The 25,959-nt window shown below is 36.5% G+C and overlaps 1 protein-coding gene across 1 annotated transcript in view; it reads left to right on the forward strand.

The window, feature by feature from the left end:
* LOC117435244 (integrin alpha-8-like) overlaps positions 1-25,326 on the forward strand; it is a 74,953-nt gene extending 49,627 nt beyond the window's left edge. Inside the window, exons 23-30 of the mRNA XM_034058256.3 lie at positions 6,124-6,204; positions 6,491-6,596; positions 8,668-8,826; positions 15,185-15,310; positions 17,336-17,449; positions 19,160-19,261; positions 19,747-19,869; positions 22,974-25,326. Of these exons, the coding sequence (XP_033914147.2) occupies positions 6,124-6,204; positions 6,491-6,596; positions 8,668-8,826; positions 15,185-15,310; positions 17,336-17,449; positions 19,160-19,261; positions 19,747-19,869; positions 22,974-23,060 (898 nt within the window). The 3' untranslated portion in view covers positions 23,061-25,326. The remainder of the gene's footprint in view (positions 1-6,123; positions 6,205-6,490; positions 6,597-8,667; positions 8,827-15,184; positions 15,311-17,335; positions 17,450-19,159; positions 19,262-19,746; positions 19,870-22,973) is intronic.
* The last annotated feature ends 633 nt before the right edge of the window (positions 25,327-25,959 follow it).

The raw sequence follows: 25,959 nt of genomic DNA on the forward strand, positions 1-25,959 counted from the left end.
AAAGTTGAATGAATCCTGCCGAATAATGTTACGTTACATATTGAGTTTTCCATATACTAAACAAAAATCTGACAACAATTAAAAAGTGTGGCCATATCTGTACTTTTGTTTGGAAAATCTGATGTGAATAAGCATACAATACTGTAGGTACAGAACATTTGCATCCTTATCTTCACAGACTGTTATCTGTAGAAACGGATGAAGTAAAAAAAGTGAGGGAGTGGAGTGCAAAAGTAAACAAATGGTTGGTTAAGGAAGTTGACACAAAAAAGGAAATATGCAGATCGTAGATACTTGTTGAATGAATATTCCAATCTTTTTCAGGATCTACGTAGTTTATTACAACATTTCATAAACTAAGAATATGAGACTAGAATTATTTTTCTTTTTCTTTTATATTGTAAAAGTAAATATAAAATAGTTTGTTTCGAAGGGTAACACTTTAATAAGTGTGTTTCTAAACTGTTGTATTACTACAAAAAATGATGTCCTTTTATTACTTTATAGAAAGACTGCACTAAGATAATGACATAGTTACAGTGTCTTTTACATCACAATGGGCAAATAATAAGATATTAATACAGTTTAATGGTCTGCTCTGTGGAGTCTTTCCTATACTTATTATTATTTTATTATTTATTTCTTAGCAGACGCCCTTATCCAGGGCGATTTACAATCGTAAGCAAATACATTTCAAGTGTTACAATACAAGTAATACAATAAGAGCAAGAAATACAATAACTTTTGTTCAAGCAAAGTACAAGTGTGACAAAACACAATTCAATAATACAGCAGATAATAGTGATAGTTACATCAGGATATGATTAAATAGTGATAGTTACATCAGGATATGATTAAATACAAAATACTACAGGTTAAACACTTGGCAGATTACAGTATTCTGAAGTACAGGATTAAATGCAGTAAAATAGGGGGCAGATAAGAGCAAAATAAAGCACATTTAAATGAAGGGTGATAGTGTCCCAGGATACAAACATACCACTACTACTTCTAGAGTGGGTCAGCAGTTCTGAGTGGAGTTCTTTTCCAGACCTGTGGTGATAAAATAGTTTTAAACACAATTATGATGATCAGTGTTTTTTAATGAACCAATGATATATAGAAGGAGCAGGGCATTGGACAATATGTTCCATTGCTGGCTCTCATATAGGCCAAAAACAGTAATGTATTTGTTACATATATTTGTACATTACAGTTGAAGTTTCCTGATTTTTCAATTAAATCTTGGCTTAGAATTGATTTTTCCCACAGTTTATGAAATGCTTTTAGTGTGGATTGAGATGTTGGTTGGTGTTGCTTCCGATGAAACGATTCCCATTAAACTGTATGATCACCACTTTCATAGAACTGTCATCCCTTTTTGGACTTTTGATTTAAGTGCTCTGCTTTACATGTAGCAATAATGCACTGACAGGGGCATCCTGGTAAATCAATTATAAATGTTCCAGCAACACAGCAGTATGTGTCATACTTGATGTATTCTTTGTTTCCTTTGCCGAAGCTCAGGAGTATAAGAGAAGGCAAGATGGCTGAGCACAGTAGAAAACAGGAAAGCCTCATCTGATAACACATCTGACAGGGAGAGAAAAAGAACATGCTTGTGGGGTGTGTCAGACATCTGTGACCGTTACATCATTTTTCTAAATGTTTAACTTTTCTACAAAAGGAAGTTGACAAATTGTGCTTGCATAGACAGATGCAATTAGGACACCGACTCCCCCTTCAGAACTGTCAGTACAGACAAAATTGGTTCATGGTAATCATTTGAGTTACGTTTTACAAAGCAATGGATTTATGGCTGGGTAGCTCAGTACGAAATACGGGTACTTGTATTTACATGTGTAGTGATTTAAAATGACTGGTTGGATGTCTGTGGTACTGTCAGCATTGGCATGTAAGGAAGGTACTGTACACATCATCTTAGATGTCAAGTGATTTTCTGGATTGGATTTTCTGTTTTTCCTTTGAGTTTGAAAAAAGACATACATATCGATATTGGACATGGATCACAGGTTCTTGGGTATTCAAATGCTGTGTTACACCACCTCAGTAGGGTCTGTCAAGGGAAGGGATGCTGTGGATACCTATATTGTACTTGCTGTAGGCAAATAGAGAGAGTTTCAGCCAACAGGGTTCTCAAACCATCTGCTTGGAGCCTGTTTTTATATAAAAAATGTTACAAAATTTAGAAATAAATTCTTAAGGGCTGCCTATGTCCTATTGTCTTACTATCCTGCATACTTTTCACTGGAGCAAAATCCTGGTACAACTTTGGCCCTGTGTGAAGAACTGTAGTGAATTTCTAGAACATTATGTCTTGGGTTACTTAAATATAATTGTAGAACGGGGATGATTGCGGTGCTAGAGTTCATTTAAGGGTAATAAAGCAGTTTGATTTCGATCTGGGTTTAGAATGACATCAACGTTTTATGTATAATAAAACCCAAACCATAAACTAAAAAGCAACGAGAGGCGTCTGTAGGGAGAATTGTTTGTGTAGAGTCATTAGGGATTAGTGCATTTCCAGAAAAAAAAAATATAATATATATAATATATGATATATATATATAATATATAAAATATATAAAAAATATATATATATAAACCAACCTGAACAACCTGGAGCAAATCTGCCAAGAAGAATGGGCCAAAATCACTCCGATACTGTGTGCAAAGCTGGTACATACTTACCCCAAAAGACTCAAAGCTGTTATTGCAGCGAAAGGTGGCTCTACCAAATATTAATGTGTGGGGGTTGAATACTTATGCAAGCAAGATATTTCAGTTTTTTATTTTTCTTAAAAATATTTCCCAACATAAAACCAATGTAACCTTACAGTAATTGATTTTGAGTTTCAGTGTTTTAAAATAAAATATCAAACAGAACGAAATTTCAATGTACCATTTGTAATTCCGTAATATGAGAGAATTGGTCAGGGGTCTGAATACTTTTGCAAGGCGCTGTGTATATATATATATATATATATATATATATTAAATCAATACCAGTGTCGTAGGGAATTGGTAGACTGGGGAAGCGCAGTAGGCAAAAGGAAGGCGCAGCAGCAGTTTGATTGATTAAAGGGGAGGTTAACTACATGGATCAACATTTTCTATCTGTTCATTTTATTTGCCAGATCGTATGGTAATGTGTTCACACACCACTTTCTTTTTTATTTATTTATTTTTGGTCTGTAAAATCTATGTGCGATGCAAAGTGTTCAGTTATACTGTAACTTATGTCTCTTTATACTATAAAGTATAAAGTTAAACGCTTGTCAGCTTCTTTCTGCCTGTAAAAATGTTGTTGTTAATCAGCAGTTGTTGTGTGATGGCAAAGATTTATTTACTGTATATTAAAAGGTTTTACACATGAAATTGCTAAAATGTTTTAGTAATATATTCTAATGACATACAATCATACAATATTATTATAGTATTGCAAGGTCTATTATTATTTTGTCAGTTGGCCTAGCGTTAACTATCACAGTTTACAAAGATGTAACTTTAACATCCTAGTTAACAAAAAAAAAAAAGATAAGACTAAATTAGTAAACAGGTTTCGTTTTTTTGTTGTTTTGTTTGAATAGGAACAGGAGTTCTGTCATGTAGCCTATGTACCTAGGTTGGAAAATAATAATGAGTACTGTCTGTAAAAATAAATGAAAGAACAAAGCGCATAATAAATAATAATAATACAAGTGCATCAGTGATTGCTGTGCATCGTGGCCTACGTTAGTAACCGCAGCATGGAGCTCAGTTTTGTCCTTGGCTTTAACTTTTTGCTAATCGCTCGCATACCTGTCCTTACAGTACTGCTTATACGTTAAATATGTAACATAAACATCTTGAGTTGCTATAACGTTTGTTAAACAAACAGACAAATAAATGACACAAAGTTAATTTTAAATGATTTATTTTTAGTTAATATATCCGATCAACTTATTCCCTGGGCTTGATCTACTAATTCCCCAGACATAATACTAGTAGGCGTAAACCTCAGAAACAATGGCACTGACCCTTTAAATTGTAGACGGTAATCCATTTTTTTCCTGGTCTACTTATTCCCCAGGACACCAGTTCAAAAAAATGAAACTACAGAGTACATAGGGTAGACAGGGTAGAGACCATTTTAAAGTGTTGTTTTAACAACGGCTGTGTGCCCTTTAGTATTTGCATTGCATTTGAAGCTCATGCTTATTATGATCAATGTGCTGAAAACAGCATCCCCAGGAGCTTGGGTTCGCTGCAACAGAGACACTGACACAAGAACATAAACAGCCTCATCCTCCTCCATAGTGTATTGCAGCAAACATTTTTTCAGCAGAGATCGTTCACGGATACGTGGTGTATGGCAATTTGAGTTGATTCTTACAGGCTGTCACGTGGAATGTGGTCTGGTTGCTCACTGTAAATCGTTCCAGGTGTCTAATGCTGGCCATATGTCCTGAAGTTAGTGTTTTAAATATTGGTTCCCTCGCAGACGGAATCCATGTGTATGACCAAAATGTTGTGAACCTTTAGAGTCTTCCTAGGATACTTATAACAAAACAGACCCTGCAACTGAGACAGGTAAGGATTGTAAATTGGTGGTAGGAATAGTGACAACAATGTAAAAAAGGCAAAACGTATTAATGTGGCAGGCATACAGTGCGTCAGAAATCCCAAAGAATGTTTCAAAAACTTCCAGATGTGAGTCCAATTCACACACATTGTAGCAGCCTGTCATGCCTCAAGCCTGGAGTCAAATTACACCCTCATGACAGTAGTTATCTACAGCAAAACAAGCTTGGGTAGGCAGAAAACTCCTGTGTTGTATTAGGTGCCTATGCAATGTAAAATAAAGGGGAGGTGATTTTAACCATGTTTTTCTTTTTTTAGACTGTAAAGTAACCCCAGATGCAGGTATCTAAACAGTGTTGGAATGCATGCTGATTAATAGTTCACTGTGAACTTAACTAACCACCAAAAACATGTTGTGCAATATACATAGTGCCCAAGAAGCCTCTAAGAAGAGACAAACAGTATGTTTAAAACAACTATTAATACCCTGAATGGATTTTTATATATATATATAGATTGCGTTGTCTTCAAACTATCATCGTACTATATTTTTCTTCTTTTAAAATGCGTGTTTAAAGCATGGTACATCCAAAATATTAGCATAGCTTCACCTAGTTACCATAAAATGAGACGACACAGCACTTTGGAGTCTGTCATAAGCCCATGTTGTATAAAAAGGGAACAGTGTCTAGTGATTTTTCATTGTAAACAGAGCCAGTCTGCTCAGTTAGTAGAAAACTGTACAGTAACTTATATTTCAGAATCCATCTTGCCAGGTTTTATTTTTGTCACTTGAATTACATTTGTGCCCAATTTGTATGACTTTACCTTTGATTTTTTTTTACTGTCTGTACTACATTGACACTTGTTTACAGTTGCTAACTTTCTGTATATAGCTGGACTTAATAGAAATTGTTTCCATTATGCCTGAGGTTTTCTGTTTGGAAAACAGCAAAATGTTGTTTGGTTTATTTCTTTAATGTCCACAAAACCTAATTTGAAACAGACATTTATAGGAAGGGAAAGTATGGAATGATTTCATGAGAACTGAAAGATTTAAGTCCTGAGGATGTTCCGTGGCTTCTTCAATACAAAACCAGTCATTTTGTTTTAACCTAGCATGGGAGTGGAAATGCTTTGTCATCACAAATATAGGGCTGCATATTCATTTCTCAGTGAACAGTTCTAAAATACATCCCTGAGATTGATTTCTGTCTGATTTATACCTTGTGATTCAGGTATCCTCCCACTGTCATGCACATTAGTGTTTTTTGTTGTTTGTTTTTTGTTTAATAAATAACATAAATACTGTCTGTCTTGCCAGATAAAGTTTGATGTTAAAAAGGCCAGTACTTAATAAAGTCAAAGTGTGTTGAGGGCTTGTTCAGCTTCCTGAGGATGAGCATTGTCAGGAGTGCTTGGTAATATGGCTAGGCTTGCTAACAGCTTGCTACAACTTCCCTGATATGATATCTATAGTACCCATATTATATTTCTATGGAAATTAAACATGACATGTGTCCCGTTTTCATTCCATAGCTCTAACAAGGACAATCCAAGGAGTAACCCGATAAGTCTGCAAATCAACATCACTGCACTGGCCCGCGTTGAAATACGGGGGTGAGCATTGTCTAGAGATGTTTTTCATTGTTCCTGTTATTTTCATTTACATTGACATCCTGTTGTTAGAGCTGACTGTAAACCAACATGTAAGGTATTAGTCTAATATTAAACAATTTACAGCTAACAAACAAAATATTTAACAAGGAGTAATATCATACATAGCAAGCAGGTAGTTAGAGTAGTAGCAAATCAACAAAAAATCAACAACACTTCAGTGTCAACATAATTAACACTGTCTTCTATCCCACTGATATATATATATATATGTCATTGCTCACTGCAGAGTGTCCCATCCTGCCCAGATATTTCTGCCCATCCACCAATGGAAACCTAAGGAAAAGCCAGAGAAGGAGCAGGACATTGGACCATCTGTTCAGCACATTTATGAGGTAAAAAACACTTGTTTGGTACCAAAGTTATTGTTTTTATAACTTTCTCCTGTATTTTTGTGGTGATGGACACAAAACTATTTGAACACAGCTTTTATACAGCCTAGTAAAACATGCCTAGAGAAAGCGACCTGCAAGCCCAAATGACACATTCAAAATACATCCAACACATCCTTTCCAGCACATTTAAAATCAACTTTTAATTACGCTAGTGGAAAGTGGTGGAATGAGGACGATTGTGGCTAAATAATCTCTGCTTTAGCCTCAGAACTGTATGGGTTCTATTGGGTTATACTTTGAAATATCAACAGTTCCTTCTCCTCATCTTTTACAACCTATTTGTACAGTCATCCTGAAACCATCATCCTCTGCTTGCTTGGATCTTTATGAGCAACACTGCAGAACTACACAGTTTAGATAAAGAAACCTTGCGTTGTGCCACCACACCTCTCAATGCACATTTAATCCTAAGCATCTTCACAGCAACCAACCAGCTGCAACCAAGTGCATAGTGGTTGTAACAGCTGTTACATGATCACCGGTGTGCCGAGCTTGTAGGTTGCCTTGAAGTAATAGGCTTGTGGTACAGATCTCTATGTCTTGCATGTTGCATACACTAAGAAGCTCAAAATGTTTCCCTCTTTTTAAAATGTTTATTGCTGAAGGCAGGTATATTTGAAGCGAGAATGGGACTTACACCTTCTCAAAATTGTATGTACTTTCCAGATAAATCGGTCCAACAATGATCCTTTCTGGGACCTCAGTAACATTTATTATAATCAGTAATGCATATGCATATTGTTAAAATGGCTCCAGAATGTATAGACAGTGCAAGCTTTTTGCAGTTTTGCAAAAATTACTTATTTGCTGATCCTCTTTGGCGGCACTTGGAAGAGGGGGAAACATCAAAGGGAAAGAACTTTCATGGTGTGTGGAATCAACCACGCTTCTATTGTACAAAGGTATTCAACTTTAATGAACTCCAGAATACCAGTAGGCCTGGACAGCCAGCATTGTTTTAATTAGACCTGTTTTTGGCTTCCGCAAAAGCTTCCCTGCTTTGGAGATATACTGTACGGTATATAAGTATACCAGTCTTTCTTTACAATAGAACAATATCATGTTTTAGCATTATGTATATTCTCTAGACATGTCCTGATTATGTGGTAAACTTGCAAAAAATCAAGACAGCCTTTTTTTGAAGACAATCATTTTGCGCAGTGTGATGGATGACTGTTGTTCCGACTGGTAAACAACAGCCTCCGCATATGCGAATAATTCACAGTTTAGTGTCCAGGAAGGAGCAGAGCAGCTTCAGGGAACAAAAAAGTTAAATAAACTAAAACAAAACAGCAGTGCTTTTACTTAACTAAACTCAAACTCTTAATAAATGTTTTGAATGATCAAAGCAGAACACCTATAAGTAATTATAGGCAACAAAAAGAATAAAAAAAACATATAAAAATAAGTTAAAATGAGACACTTTGGAAATGTAAAGGCTTTTTATAACTTACCTGCCACAGGACTCTAAGTGAAAGCTCTTTGATGCTTTTCCATAGTGGTCACAGCTGTCTTTGTTTTGCTGTTCTGTATTTAACACCCAGCTTTGAATCTAAGTCATAGATCAAAGGACTATATTTTAAACAAATAAGCTGTTTATAGAGCTACAGTAGTGACATGTAGATTTACAGCTATGGCCAAATCACCCTGTAGAATTAACTAATGTTGCTTCATAATGGAATGAAACCTGCTGAATAATGTTACGTTAACATTTTGAATTACACACCGCTTTTCCATATACATTTTGAAATCTAACATTTCGTACTGTACTACTGTTCTGGTTTCCGGTAGACTTTTGCATTATCATTTTGTAGTTTCTTTGATTGCATAATATTAAATAAAATATTAAAATGATGTTCATATAGGTTGTTTTTTTAAATGAATAATAACATTCTAAGTGCATCAGAACTTTTGGCCATAGCTGTACGTTCCATAGCAGATGTGTTGTGCATTGGTTTTGGTGTGTTAGTGTGATATTTGCTCATGTGTAACATTGGCTCTTCTTTCGCAGTTGCACAACAAAGGACCCAGTGCTATCAGCAACACCTTCCTGGAGGTGGGCTGGCCGAGTCACTTTAGAGATGAATACCTTCTGTACGTCTTGGAGATTCAGACAGACGGACTCATAAACTGCAGGACAAACACTACTATAAATCAGCTGAATCTGGAGGTGGGTGGTTCTAAATGAGTGTCATCATTCATCACTGCCATTGTTTTACACAATGTGTAAGTAAGAGCATGAACAAAAGTTATTGTATTTCTTGCTCTTATTGTATTACCTGTATTGTAACACTTGAAATGTATTTGCTTACGATTGTAAGTCGCCCTGGATAAGGGCGTCTGCTAAGAAATAAATAATAATAATAATAATAATAAGAGCAGGAAGAAACGGAAATGACAGAAGCCCTGTGTGACATTTAAGGTTAGGGCAGAAATAAACTTCATTTTGCAAAACCAAATGTCTTATTTGATTAGGTGTTATGACTGATTAGTGCTTATTTTTGGTCCTCCAACAGGAATGGTGTATTTTATTATTATTATTATTTATTTCTTAGCAGACACCCTTATCCAGGGCGACTTACAATTGTTACAAGATTTCACATTATACATATATCACAGTATTTTTACATACAATTACCCATTTATACAGTTGGGTTTTTACTGGAGCAATCTAGGTAAAATACCTTGCTCAAGGGTACAACAGCAGTGTCCCCCACTGGGGATTGAACCCACGACCCTCCGGTCAAGAGTCCAGAGCCCTAACCACTACTCCACACTGCTACCCTTTCCTCTGAATTGACTTACAGATTGACAAAAAAAAGTCAACACAGTTACTCCCAGGTGGAAATGCTTCCATCCAGTCAGATACATTGCATTACTTGGATTTTAAAATTGTGACCCAGGCGTGGCTTTGGCTAATTGCATCAGATGCTTCAGTGATATGACATTTATAATTAAATTGTACATAACTAGGTTAGAAATCTATGTAAAGATTCAAAGATTGTGGTGTACGCCAGTAGGATTTAGTCAAGGGGGCTGAGCCTCACCTATAAGTTAATATTGTTATTTTCCTTGACAAATTCTGTCAAACGGCCATAAAATACATTTAGGCAGATTAGTTCTTAAACATATTTTCAGCAACATATTAATATGTTAAAAAAAGATTAATGATTATAAATTAATAACTATTTTTTTTTAATTTGTAATTCAGAAGATACTCTCTCTGTAGGTATTGCTATTCAGAATTGGTGGTAAAGCAGGAAGAAAATGTGTGAAGATTTACCATATTTTTGTTTCAAATATAAAACAGCTTTTTAGTGTTTCTTTATAATAAAGGACCTATGGCATCACTCCATAGTCAATCTAAGACGGATTCAACATTGTATGATCTTAACCTTTCATTCACCTTTTATTTGCAGAGTGTTTGGTTTAAGCATTCAGTCTAATTGGTATCAATTTGGTACCATTTTTATTGTGTAGATGGGGTAGAAGGCAGGATTAAGTGCCAAAGTGCAGTGGGACATTCCATGTCTGGAGTGCCTCGTAAACACTCTCACAAATGATGATCGCCTTATTTTATACAACCTCTGCTGTGGGTTTGAGCTGAGCCAGCAGGAACCAATTACATAAAAGGGGGTTTTGTGTCTCTTTATATGATGTTAAAATAAATTGACTGTTAAATTGTCACAAACATTATGATTCATTTATACATTGGGGCGAATGAGGTCCTCAATCTCCAGGGATGCCCACAACAAGGCTGGAAGGGGCAATGCTTTTTTTTTTTTTAATAAAAGATATAACTGTATAACTGCTTTAGTTTTTATTCAGAGCTAGGTGGCATTGTCAAACATTTGATGTTTTAATGCTGTGAACTAGCTCAGGAAATAGAAAATCAATACTAGAAACCAGTCACGGTTTGTTGAATACACATTTTTTTAAAGAAGCCTCAATTGTTAAGCAACATATAAAAAAAAAGTTATAAAACACAGAAGGGTAGATGTACTAACATATTGTGGTTGTCAGAATAGTCGTAAACCAGTTGTAAATGAGTCAGATGGACTAAAGCTGCCGTCAATTGCGACACTTACAATTGCATCAATTTGTTAAGAACTTTTGAAAGCGCGTTTTAAACAGTCGTAATTGTTGCTGGCATCTCCCAGTTCATTTTTGTTCTTGTGCGTTTCCAGTTGTGCTCATTGCATTTTTGAGGCGAACACCCAAATACCTATTTTTCCCTAAAAGCAGGGTGTACTTACAAGCCTTGAAAACCATATTTCTATGACATTTCAGGTTTCCCCAGCGTGTTGGGAGCAATAAACTGCACACATGTTCAACTAACCCTTCCAGCTCATTCTGAACATCTGTATATGAATAGGAACCACACCTATTCTATTAATGTGCAGGTGGTTTGCAATTGTGCACAATTTAGCATTGCACCACTGACTACAGTATACATTTTGCTTATAGGCTACTCATGATAATACAAATTAATGATACAGTATAATGCAAAATTTGTTGTTGGTCCCTTGAAATTCGTATTAACGAGAATTGACTGTCCTTTTGTCAATGCGCGGCACCATGCTCTATTTTGTGTTAATTGTCTAGGCTACTAAGTAGGCTAAGTTAAAAATTATAATAATTAAAAAAGAAAACTCTAAAATCATTTAATTTCAATTTAAAATAATCTTTTATTCGCATTGTACATCAATGTGTACAATGCAGCACATTATTTATTTTGTGTTACTGGTAGCCTACAGGCTAAAGTACAAAGAAAGCGTGCTTGGTATTCATTTGATTTTACTACTGTGTAGGCGTACTGTACAGATTTATATTTTTATTTAATGTAATGTGTAGCCTACCTAAAATGCATTAATGTTATTTTGGCACAATGATTTATACATTTAAAATACATTGAGCACTATAAATATATGTGTGTGCGATTTTATTTTATGTTTTTAAACCCGACACCTCCTTATGTCGGACAAACATGTCTAGTTTAGCATGGGGCTACTGTATGATTACACCGTGTAACAAATTATTTTTTTTTTTGGTTATTTCCTAATTGCTTATGCCTCAAAAGTATAGAAAATGGCTATTATTCCCCACAAACTTTGCTTTTGTGACCAGGACAGTGATATTTTGAAATTTACCTATTTTCCAGAACATTCCAGATAGATTCAGTGCTGAGTAAACTTGGAGTAACTTCTAGAACTTTCTAGAACTTTCCAGTAATATAAATAGTAGTATAAATACAGGGGCCTTAAGCCCACCAGTTCAGTTTAGTTCCAGCTGCCTAAGTGGATACATATCTGCATTTTTCTGAGATGGCATCAAGAGGCTGCAAGCATCCGGCAGATGCATTTTGCTATGTCTGCGGCCAATTTATCAAGACAAGAGCGAAAAAGTACTCCGTGGAAGCATCTGCTAAGATGTGTGAGGCCTACAAGGCATATTTCGGCATGCCTGTCGGGGATCAAGACAAACCCTGGGCACCTCATTTCACCTGCGAGCACTGCAAAAAAACTCTGGAAGGTAAGATGGACAATTGTTGCTCGGAATTTTATGTTATAAAATTTGTTAACTTTTAAAATTGTAAAAGTTTTTAATTTTAAAATGGTTTTACAATTTTCAATGTTATTGAAAAAATATATCATATATGAAAAATGTTGCGAGAATCTCTGTGGGGAGGAACAACGTCAAGTGGGAGCCACTGGTGGACCCTCGGAAGGTGCTGATGCCACCACTGCACATCAAATTGGGCCTTATGAAACAATTTGTCAGAGCTCTAGATAAGGAGTCGGCAGCCTTCAAGTACCTTCAAGACTTCTTCCCTAAGCTGTCTGAGGCAAAGGTCAAAGCCGGTGTCTTCGTCGGACCACAGATAAAGAAGATCCTGGAGTGCAATGAATTCCCCAAGAAGCTCACTAGTAAGGAGAAAGCGGCTTGGAACAGCTTTGTCGCAGTGGTTCGGGGCTTCCTGGGCAATCACAAGGCCGAAAACTATGTGGAGCTGGTTGAGACTCTGGTGAAGAACTACGGCACAATGGGCTGTAGGATGTCCCTCAAAGTCCATATCCTTGATGCTCATCTTGATAAATTCAAGGAGAACATGGGAGCGTACTCGGAGGAGCAAGGCGAGCGCTTCCACCAGGATATACTGGACTTTGAACGCCGCGACCAAGGACAGTATAACGAGAACATGATGGGAGACTACATTTGGGGGCTGATTCGTGAAAGTGATTTACAGTATAATCGTAAATCTCGAAAAACTACTCACTTCTAAATCTTTTGTAGTCATTTTTGTATTACTTTAGTATAAATACATGTTAATTTGGATTCATATGTTGTTTTTTTCTGACTTTATGTGAACGAAAAGACACAAATTCGCCCGTTTTCTCATTGGAAATAGGTAAATTTCAAAATATCACTGTCCTGGTCACAAAAGCAAAGTTTGTGGGGAATAATAGCCATTTTCTATACTTTTGAGGCATAAGCAATTAGGAAATAACACTTACTACCCAGGAACAAAAATTGTGTTACATAGTGTTATGAAAAGCTTTTTGACAGAAAAACATTTTTTATTTGGGGGTGAAGGTGGGGGCCCCACTATAGAATCTGATGGGATTAAACTGCCTTTGATTCTTCATTCGAAGAAGTGTCGCACGACTCTCGCAATGCTAGAGATCTCGCTAAGATGACGCAACAATTAAAACTATATTGCGGCTCTCTTCATTGACATATCTCCTCTTCGTACATACGACAAAATGTGCACTTTGTGAACTGTCGCAATGAAGATGAAAATTGCGGTATGTTTGCGTTGCGACTGGCCCATCTTAGTACAGCGACCCCCGGGTATTAAAGGCATGCTACCCACTAACACTAGCAGTATTATCCCTGGTACTCCTTTAATTCTGTTCAAAATCTTTTGGTTCTTTGATTGTATTTTATACTTGGAATATGCAGATATTTCAAATACTAGAAATAACTTGCTTCCACTTCCAGGTACCTAATCCCTTCATGTTTTGTAGTTCAAATCCATACAAATGGTCTAAGTGCAATAAAACCACACAAAGGTAACAGGATACAGCAGGTTATCTGTGGCATTGTACAGTATTTTAAATATTTTAGATCTTGAATTAACATTAAAAAAAAAGAAAAACCTAAATATTGTCATCATAATTAAAGGGGCAATAATAATATTAATAAAAACTAATAAGAGGTAAGAAAATGAATTTTAACACATTGGTTAAAACTGTGAAATATCATTTGCCATCATCCTCTGGTCAACAGTTCAGTGAAGTCTGCATTCTGGCATTGAGTCAGCACAATGTTTAAGCAAATAAATAATTCCAAATGTTGTATGTTTTTTGGACCAAGAAAACAATGTGTCTTTGTCACAAAGACGGCCGGAGTGGGTGGCGTCAGACCAGAAGCAGGAAATAAATAAACAAAGACTTTGGTGGAGCTGAGCGAATGGTTTCGCTCAGCATTTAATAAAACAGCACTAAAATAAAAGGTTTGAACAGAACACAAAACAGGACACAGCACTTGTAACCAAAATAAACAGACAAACAAAACGAACTAACACTTAACAAACGGTGCACAGAGACAAACAAACACGGTGAGAACAAACACTTTACGTTTTATTTTGCTTTTCTTTCTCCTTCTCTCTCTCCCGTTCTCCACTCTCGAACACCCAACCTAGAGTGAATGAAAATGTGTCTATATATACTGTTGTGCTGGGATTCAATTACTAATTAATTACTCACTTGAATCCCAGCACGTGAATTAGTTAAGTGTACTCCCGTGACCACATATTACATTTAACCAGCACGTGAAGTGATTTGTGCTCTCCTCGTGCCTAAATACAAATCTACACTTTTTAAATACACGTGAAACACAGACCCGTTTATATCCCGTGTACCAATGACTATACACCAACATTAACACACGCACGCAACATACAACACATAACACACAATTGCACACAGGGGTGGGGCACATTGCCACAGTCCTGTATACAGCAATTTCGTTTTGTGCCAACCCCACCCTAACCCTAACTCCCCCCCCCCACCCCCCCCACCCCAAAAAAAACCCGAAACTATTGTTGTGATGTTAAATAAATCTTTATTTATTAAATACTTTTGTGTCTCACTGAATGTGATCCTGTAAAATAGTACCTCAAACACTTCAAAGATTCAGGATCTATTTGGACTTCATATAGGAACAAAATATGAACTAAATAATTGATTGTCAGTTTATTTATATGTGTTAAATGCAAGTAAACACTAGCCGTGTGTGTCTGGAAAGAGGAATCCACAACTTCAGGCTATTCCACTAGTAATACAGAGCATGTGACAGGCACTGAATTTACAACTGTATGATGGGAACACGAGTCACTGCCTGTTTCGAATGTTGTTTTCAGGCAAAATAAAAAAAAGAAAAAGAATTATGATGTTAAGGTCCTTCGAAGGTGGTATACGATTTCATGGATAAATCCACATGGCCTATCACTTTTCTCCTTGCAGACTTCTGCTCTCCCGGACACCCCTGAACTGCTGGGCTTTCTGCGGAACTCTAGCACTGTGCATTCTGTCAGGAAGCGGGAAGTCACAGTGCCTGAGCCTCTAAGGCAGTACAATGCTAAGACCTTGGTAAGGAGTTCTAACGAGACCTTGAGCTGTCAGTCCATTTGGGAATGGCACACAAGTGATATAGAAGCTTCTTTTTATGTGACTTTACTTAACTTGATACGATTTTTAATGTACTGGTATGTCCTTTTTGTCATATAATAAATGTAAGGGGGAAACCCATATTGTTTAAGTTTAATGTTCTATACAAGATTAACATCACTAGGCTATTCAGCATGTTGTTACTTCCTCCTTCTGCAAAATGACACAGGTCATAACAAGGTATTGAAGGGTAACAACAGAAAATACAGCTGTGAAAATCAACAGGAATGGCTCCAAACAGCTTGAACGCATTAGCACAAATTATCACAGTGTTTCATATAACATACAAAAAAGCATCTGTTTGCCCCTAATAATGTATTTATCTGCATATGTATTCCATTACTGGGTGATTTTGCACTCATATTCTAAACTTTGCTGTTTAACACTGACTCTCTGATTGTGAATCCCAGCTGTGGCTTTTTTTCTCTGGGATAAAAGCACAGCCTGGACAGCTAGCGACCCCCTTATTAAGTGGATTGTGCATGCCAGAAAGGTCACTCACAGGGACAGGGAGTTGAGGTTTTTCACCCCTCCCTTTCTAGTTTAAGAAAATTAAACAGGAAATCCTTGTGAATTATTTAGTGCCATTGCTCAACTGGATGTGATAAGAAGCAGGCATTCTCGTCCCAAGTATTCCAGCAGCTGTTATTGTTAAACTGTTATCTTCAGACATAATACAAATATTTAAAAGCTTAGAGGTTATTATAGAATTTAGTAAACATTGCATTAAGTGACTCATAGAGGGGGCACGTTTCAGTAGGTTTTAGGAATTGAAATTATATTTATTATTGAATTCTAATACATTCACATGCATTCCACACTGACTTGAAATAATAACCCCCACCTCAACTGACATGAATAGAAAGAATAGTGTTTAACCCCAATTAGTACTATAAAAATGTCCTGCCATACATTATCCACAACACCATATTAATAGACACAATTACAGCAGGAGTTGTGTCAATATGGTACACTTTTTGGTTTTCTTAATTTTAAATATTTGGCATTCTCTTCACTTATTCTCAGTTGCCAAGGTTGCTGGGCAGACAAGAAGCCATAGGATTCAACTTTAACTATTTACCATCACACTGTTACAAATATTTAAGAAGAAAAATGTACTGAGTAGTCATGCAAGATTGGTTTTTCTTGTTTCAATATTTAAAAAAAAAATTATTTTCTTATATTATACTGAATATATAATAGAAATCACAGATGATAAAAGAGAACCGTACTTGCTCACCCTATAACTTTTTCCTGTTTATTTTGTGTCAACTTGTACTGCTGTTGTCTTCCAGGACACCTTTGTGGAAAAAAAAACACATTACTATCAAAGCATCTCTATATTGTAAAATAAAGGATAATAAGAGATGTCACTTATCAGATACAATTATACATACCAGCCTGTCCTAATGAAGAGAAGTGGGAATTGTTTGTCAAAACAATTAAATAATAAATATTGCCTGATTCCAACCACCATCCCTGTCTATCAGTGAACTTATAACATTGATCAGCTCAAGCTAAAGTTGTTTCCAATGTGTATCATATACAGTATACAGAAAAAGTTACCCAAAAAGATGATTGCCATTTTATCCATTATAAAAATGTACCATTGTAAAAGCACAGTGCAGTAAGCCATACCGAAAGTGTGGTAAAACATGTAGTTAAAGGCCTTAAAAACATAGCAAACCATCATGCATAGCATAACCACGGGGAACGCAAAGTAGAACTGCAGAATTAACATGATAAACAGTTCAAAGGGATGTAATGCAGACACTGGAAATGCTGGAGTCGTACTTAGTACAGTACTCTGGCTACAAGCTAATTAAGAACAAATCCAACCACAAGGCAAATCTGTTTGAAGTAATCGCCAAAGTCCTAACTGAGACTAATACAATAAATATGTAGAGAACAAACTGCTTCTTTAACAATCCCATTCTTCTCCTTCAGAACTGCAGCAACATCAGTTGTTTAAGGATAGCGTGTCACGTTGTACGACTGGATAAAGGGCAGAGCGCTGTGGTTACAGTGAAATCTCGACTCTGGGCACACACTTTCTTACAGGTAATAACAATTCCAAGTGTTTTCCATGAAGTGTTGCATTGTTTTAAAATAATTTCCATTTGTGCAAGGAATTTGAAGTCCCGTTTTTTTGCCCAACAGCTAGTATACAGTAATTAGGTTTATTGTTCTTTTTGGTATGAGAATCTGTTTTGAATGAATTGCACACATTTACTTTGGATAATAGTCAAACTACTTCTCTCCAGATCCAAATACCAGTGTACAGTATGTTCTGCATAAAAGTGTGGCAACAGTTTAAATAGAACCATTTCCAGGTTAAATAGAAGGAAGAAATACTGTGCTTGCAGGACGTTGAGATGTGTGTAGCAGCAGCCTTTTTACTGTTGTCACAGCGGAACATTGAATGCATTCTGCATGATTATGTTAAATAACGCAGGTGTTCCTGTAAGATATTACAAGTTTTATTAGACAGATGCAAAAATTAGACACCAAGGCAGACTCATGGATTGTGTTCTGGCACCAGTGGGACACAATATGCCTTCTGGTCTCCATCATGTGTAAATAGCAGCATGAAGGGTGCAGCACGTTCATATTTTAGCTGTGTTAAATGGCAAAACTTTGACCTCTGCTGTTGGCATGGATTTGCAGTGTCGGACATGTTGCACAAGATTCTTCAAAACAAACCTCTAACCAACTTATACAGATTAAAAAAAAAAAAGTTTGTTTACCAAAGACTGTAACTGACAAGTGCCCAGAACGATGTGAACGATTTATGACCTGCTTGTCTTAAATAGACACGAGTGTCAGCTGTGTCAAAGGAAGAACTAGGGTGTCAACAGCGGAACAAAACTAATTACAGGTACAATAGGGGATGAAATACAGAGAAGTCAGATCAAGTGTACATGCGACTCAGATTATACGCACTGAAGAAAAGCCAAACAAGAGAGTTAAACACTGTGGTGAATGGTGAAAGGCTTAAATTCAAATTGAAGTATTAAATTAGCTACCCCGGGGGTCTAGTGTAGGTAATAATCTGGTATTGTGATTTGATTTTGACTGATAGATTTTGATAATAAATAGTTAAAAAAATAAATTAATTAAATTACATCCATTCGAAAGCCTGTTATCAGCAAGTGTAAATCCAAACATGCTTCCAGGGGCTTCCTGTGGGAACAGCAGACTCCTTAGCGAGGGTGGGAGAGGAGAGACGTGTTCAGCTGCTTTGATACCAGCTTCTTATGCAAGTAGTACTGGCTGATCATTGTCTACAGGAAGTATGCCAATATTTTAAATAAGCATTGCAGATCTAAGTTCACTTTCACTCAAATACTTGGATACTGTGCTTACCATTTCATAAAAAAGTTGAATGTCAGTTGGTTCGCATTACTGCTTAATTAATAATTGCTTTTCCGCTTATTAAATGTAATAACTGATTGTTTTATTCTAGTTAAGAGTACAAACTCTACCCACATGCAGCAAGTACATTGCATTCTATTAACTTGTAGCCTGGAAATACAGTGAAGGGGCTTGGACTCCTGCTGTTACAATAGTGAATGACTTTACCACCTTCTCCTATTGATTAGCCTTGGAAATTAGTTTTGGATGCTAAATGAGCCGGTGAATTAATTATAAATAGGATAATGTTATGACAAACTAGACCACATAAGACCATTGCAAATTTCCCATGTTACCAAAATTTGACTACTCTGTATTATTGTGAATATAATATTATTGTGTTTACTGTTTTTCTAGAGAAAGAATGATCAATATACCCTGCACTCAACTGTATCTTTCAAAGTGATGGATATGCCTTATCGAATCAAACCGGAAAAGCTTCCACATGCATCCTTAGCAGTAAGTGGTGGGAAGTGGGGGTGGGGGCATGGAATCTTTGGATACACAAGGGAACTAGCTTATCAAAATCTTCAAGATTGCTTTCTGGATGGCAGTACAAATGACAGACAGATACTCTTTCATTTTGAACCAATTGGAAACCATCTCCTGCTTCACGTGTTATTAGGGTGTTTGTGATCTATTGAAACTATGTCTCAAACACTTGAAGTGCTAAGGTTTTGGGTAGTGCAGATGATTGAGGATCCCGTTGTGTAATTTTGTTGTCATTATGAATTGAATTAAACCCCCACTGAATAGCTCCTTAAAGGTGAATTGATTTCAGCCACAATCTTGATGTAATTTAATGCAATGTTCCACACGAGCATCACACATAAATTATGTGTATTCAGAAGCAAATGTTTCCCTTTTAAAAAGGCTGAAAAAAAAACAAAAGTAAGCTATTCCAGACTCAGACTTTTAGCTCCTTTATCTTATTTTGTTTTCAGATAAAAACCTTGGTGTTGTGGGCCACCCCTGATGTGTCATTTGCAATCCCCTTGTGGGTTATTATATTGGCCATACTACTTGGGTTGCTGGTTCTGGCTATTTTGACTTTAGTCATGTGGAAGGTACGTTTTCTTTTCTTTTCTTAATGAGCATTACTAACTATAGGATTACAGCAATTATTTATACAAATAATGAATGGTCTGATTTTGTGGTTTTTGTGATTCTATCTATAATAACATAACCTTTTTATATTCCTTAATAACAGCTGTTGAATGAGATTGAACCGTCCTGTTATTTTAATCCTTACAGGCTACAGTCATTAGCGTTATCCGAGGTTGAATTTGGGGTTATTTTATGGGCTGTACCTTGTGTTGCTCTGCACATTGCCATCCGGCGTCAAATACTCCAGGAATATCCACACCTCCACCATACACATAACCCTAATCCTAACCCTATCCCATCCACACCTCCACCATACACATAACCCTAATCCTAACCCTATCCCATCCACACCTCCACCATACACATAACCCTAATCCTAACCCTATCCCATCCACACCTCCACCATACACATAACCCTAATCCTAACCCTATCCCATCCACACCTCCACCATACACATAACCCTAATCCTAACCCTATCCCATCCACACCTCCACCATACACATAACCCTAATCCTAACCCTATCCCATCCACACCTCCACCATACACATAACCCTAATCCTAACCCTATCCCATCCACACCTCCACCATACACATAACCCTAATCCTAACCCTATCCCATCCACACCTCCACCATACACATAACCCTAATCCTAACCCTATCCCATCCACACCTCCACCATACACATAACCCTAATCCTAACCCTATCCCATCCACACCTCCACCATACACATAACCCTAATCCTAACCCTATCCCATCCACACCTCCACCATACACATAACCCTAATCCTATTTTTTTTCCTTATCAACAATTGTATCGTTTATTGTCATCATAGCATTTAAAGTCACTAGCAGATTGCAGACTTACTATGCAATCCTCCAGTGGGACAAATGATGCAATAACTCCTCTCACAGTACAGTATGAAACCACACCTGATGGTTATTCTATTTACAGATCCTTCAATTATTTTAAAAGCCTTCTGATGTATACCATGGTAAAAAAAAAACTTTGGAAAGTAAATGTGTAGTGAACCACGTGAAAGTATGGTAAACCACAGATTTGCTTGGTTAGCATGGGGAATTATAATCATAATACAATGGCAGTGCACATTTACTAGTAAAATATATTATGTTTTTTACTGTTCCAGCATGGTTTGATGAATTTTGTTTGAGAAATGCCCATTCTTTATCAGCACACATTAGGCACACTGACATGCTATTTCATCCAAACGTAAAATTGAGTATTTAAAGCAAACAGTTGATAAACATTTAGCAAGTGGTGTTTCAGAGTTTACAAGGGTAAAGTGTGCCAACGTTGCCATCAATATGGAATATAAAATGGATAAAGTATAAGCCATGTATATCAAACTTTTAAAAATATATGCAAATGTAGTACTTTTAGAACAGTCTTTACTATTACTATATTGTAAAATGTTTTAAATATATGAATCATGTGAAACAAATCTGTAAACACTGAAAAGCATTTTCTTTTTCATTTAAAACGATTAGGTTATTATGCCCCCTTGTGGCATGCCTGGCATTACAATTTTAAAATGTTGCATGCGCACTGTACAGCGCAACTTAAAAAATAAATACACTTTAGTAGTGATGTTTTTTTACCTGAACTGTTTATACTCAAGCTTGAAAAATGCAAAAAAAATACAATTTGACCAATCATTTATTATTTGTGGGAAGACTGCATAATAGGGATGCAGGGCAGTCTGCAGGTTGTGCATGTAAATACTTTGCAAAAACACCAGGCAAAACACCGATTTTAGTACAGAAATTTAAACAAAATAGGCCTGATTTATTACTACCCAGGTGAAAAATTTCCACACAAAAACAATGCTACTGTAGAAAAAAATGTAACTGTAAAGTAAACGTCTCTGTTTTTTTCAATTAACATGTTTCAAAGTCTTTCTCATTAAATAATACGAACATTTTTCTTAATAAATGTGACTCAATATCTTATGCTCATTCTAATCCTTCATTTATAAAAAAGACTAGCTGTAAAATAAAATGTTATAGGAAACACTTTAATACCAGAACCATTTCCTTATACCCAAAAGAAGAAATACTTCATATTGTTTTCCATAAAAGATTGATTAAAAAAATCTACAACTCAGATTTTAAATAATACTGTAAGCTCTAGCACTTAGATGAAATTTAAGGATTTTGCTTACGTAATATTTTTTCTCCAGCTACAGTTCTGTCCAGTGTTATTAAAGATTTAAAAGCTCTGTGATAGCTCCAGCTGGTGCACTTCCACAGGATATTTTGGATTTTTGCCAGCATTAATGTAACTAAAATAAAGCCTGTAGGATTTATAGGCAACATTTTCCACATTTTCATCACCTTCTCCTTTATAGAACTTTTTTGGCACTGCAGCCCGGCAACAACATCTGGCAGCAGTCAGGGCTGCAGTAGATACTGGCTCACTAGCTTCATCAGCACTCTTTATCAGAAGGCCTGGCTTTCCTCCACCAGAAGTGAACTGCCTTCCCAATCATCACTTTAAGAAGACAAGCCTCAAGCCAGTCGACTGAGATCTAGAAACTGTCTGCTTTCTCATGTTCAAGCTCTCTGTCAGGACGTGAACTTTTGATACTGGAGTGCAGTGGGTGAAAACTAACATTACAGTACTGTAGTTTAGCCACTGTTCCTCTTTCCTGCCAGGATGAACCACCCTCTGCAATGAGTACAGATGAGGTGGAAGACTGTGTCTTTATTTTGTTCTTTATATTATCTTAATATCAGACTTATGGCTGTGTATTTGAGGTGTTCCCTAGGAAGAAACAGAACTACAGTAGCAAGCAATGAGACAAAATCACATAAAAACAATTGGTAGATAGTTCATGTACTGTAGCTGATTAAGCAAAGGCTGCAGAAACCACTGGCTTCAGCTCTGCATATACAAAAAGAAATGTCTTGCTTTCCTTCTTTCCCTTGTTTACAGCTCAGTCATCTACCATGTGGTAGTGACCTTCAATGGTACTTCCTGATTGGCGGATACAAGTTTGGAGGTTTCTAATAGGATAATTTAACTGTTGTTTTGTATTACAGTGTGGGTTCTTTGACCGAGCTCGCCCTCCAAAAGATGACGTATCAGATCAGGAGCAGCTGACATCAGAGAAATCAACAGATGCGTGATAAGAAGGCTGACAGTCAGAGAGGGAGAGAGAGAGGTGGCCTTTCAGATCATTTGGACGACCAAGAAAACCAGCTGGTTCAAAACTTACTTTTGTAATGAAGAACTGAATTCTACAAACAAGCTGCCTTAATATGCGAAGTGCCACGAGACCTGAAACTGTGCAACATGTTTTTAAACCACACACACTGCAGGACCAAGCGAAACAGCCTAGTGGGGGCCGATCAGCACCTTTCTGATCTCTTATCTAAACTTGGAATATGTTATTGTAAAGATTCAATTAACTGAATATGCCTTGAAGGTGCGATAGTATATGTGGATGGAGGAATGGTAAGCCCTTGTACACATGCTCTTCCAAGCTGTTGGCATAATAATGAATGATGTTGGTGTTTTTATTTTTTTTATTAATATCATGCTACATGGAACAATACTGTGGCTTCTCCCTGAGACAAAGTGTTTAGAGACTTCTCTTCATACGTGTCAGGGAGACAGGCGATTTCAATAGGTACTGTAAACATACAGCTGCTGTGCAACAAGAGGACCCGATAGAAATGTCAAACCCAACAAGAAGACACTGCACCCACAGAAACTACCACGATTTTTCTTTTGTACTTTAGAGAAAAGGCTTACAGACTTTTTCTTTTTTTTCTGCCAGATGGTTTATTCAGTAGAAGTTCTTTGAGCCCGTCAATTGTTAGGTTTAGAAAAGCTGCTACATGGAATCATTATAAAGCCCGCTCCCACAAAGTAACTTGTCATGTGATCTGGTTGTGCTGAGTAGAGTTGTATCGTTCATTGGTATATAGGACAGGAGCAAAATGGAAAGCATAGACCTCTGTGCTGTCAAAAAGCCATGTACAATGTCAAATATGAAGCTATCATGATGAACTTTAAATGAAGTGTGCTTTGGCATGTAACTACAACAGATGCTGCACCAACAACTGTCAGTCATATTGGGGTAAAGAGGGGGAGGGGTTTGTTCTAAAGTAACTCCACTGCAAGGGAGCAGTACACTCAGCAATATGGTTTCATGTTATTGTGAGATTCATTAGAAAGATGACCATAGTGCCCATTCCTAAGTATCATGTTACTGTAGCAGGACTGGTAGCATGTGCTATGGTACATTTAATTTCCAACTTGATTGCCAGGATACCTTCTGATGGCCACTAAATGGCATGCTGTCCAGCACAATCAACATCCGTATTGCAACTTATTTAAGATGTGATGGTAATAACAATAAAAACAGTTGTTGCCTTGAGAATTTATCAAATTAAGTTGACATGGTGCTTCCTGACCAAACTAAACAAACAAAATGATTGGTATATTTTTACAAAATATTTATAGCAGCATGCATGTCTTACAAGATTGTACATGAAAACATTAATTTTATGAGGTAGTGGACAAATCACCCATGTATATGTGCAATAATTTATATATTTAAGTTCCTGAAGCATGTTTACACTGGTAATAATTTGTTATTTGAACTTTTCAGGATTTGTGTATATAGTGTTTAGTAAGTAAATTAATCTGTGAGGTTCTGAACATATGTTATCCTTATTTAGCAGTAAAAGTATGCCGGGGGGGGGCAGGTAACCGCATCTTATTGTATTAACAGATTACATCATGAGTACTTAATTCTCTTTTTCATTTCTTTTTTTAACCAAATTGGGCAAGCCTGTAAAAACATAAATGGAAGCAGGAGAAAAATGTGTCACAAAGTTTTAAGAATTGATGTTCAAGCTGTGAAAGCATTTCTTAGCAAAGATTACAGTACATCATTCACTTTTGAAATAATATCCTGAAATATACTCATGTTCCTGGATTCAAACCAGAAGACACAGTAATTGCAATCCAAGAAAGACAGCTATGTAGTTTGTTACCATATAGAGACGAATAGCAGCAATGAGTATATCATGTAACCTGTGACTTGAGTTTCGTTTTAACGTTTAACCCAAATGATCTACCCAAATCTTAATCCATCACTTTCATAGTTTACTGCATGCCAGGCTCATAATGAATTGACATGAGCAGGTAGTATCCATGAGAATATGTGAGCAATGTATTAGCGCATTAAACTGAACTTTGTCTAGAGTACTGTGTGTGTGTCTGTGGCTTGTATGAAGAACACTTTCCTTACTAGGATGTCTGAGAGAGTGAAATGAGTTTTCTTTTGACCTGTTTAAGCATTTATGTATATATCTGACCGTTGTTACATATTCTCTTTTATAATGATTATAATGATAAATAAAAACACTGTAGTAACCCAAATGTGCCTTGGTTCTTAACATGCCTTCAGACATTCTTCACAGACACTTTGTTATATAAGACAGATAACCCTTAAACAGTGCAGTACATTGTATCTAATGCATTAATCACATCATAGTATTACCTCTGAATTTATGATTTACTGTTTGAAGTTATTTACAGTACCAATACACATACAAGATATGTGTTTAACTTAACAAAGCAGTTTGAAGTGTTTTTTGTTTGTTTGTTTGTTTGGTTTACATGTGATGTTTCTTCCATAGTCACCATATACAGAACATATGTGTTCCATTAGAGGGAGCATACCGGTTTTAATTCATTCTAACAAACAATCTTTAATAGAGAAGGATTGTCTCCTAATTTTCAAAGAGATTTACTCAGGCTTGCGTGAATAACTGCTTGAATACCACTGTGCTTGTATTATTATTAATTGTTAATTAGTCATTTGGCAGACACTTTCATCCACAGAGACTAGGGGGTGAACTATGTATCACAACTGCTGCTGCAGTCACTTACAATAGGACCTCAGTTTTACGTCTTATCCGAAGGACGGAGCACAAGGAGGTTAACAGCATGATTTTCAAAAAGGGCAAAATAAGAACTAGGTCGCAAAATTATCTTTAATGCCTGATTAGT

This window comes from Acipenser ruthenus, chromosome 3 (genome assembly GCF_902713425.1).
Source record: "Acipenser ruthenus chromosome 3, fAciRut3.2 maternal haplotype, whole genome shotgun sequence".
Taxonomy (NCBI): Eukaryota; Metazoa; Chordata; class Actinopteri; order Acipenseriformes; family Acipenseridae; genus Acipenser; species Acipenser ruthenus.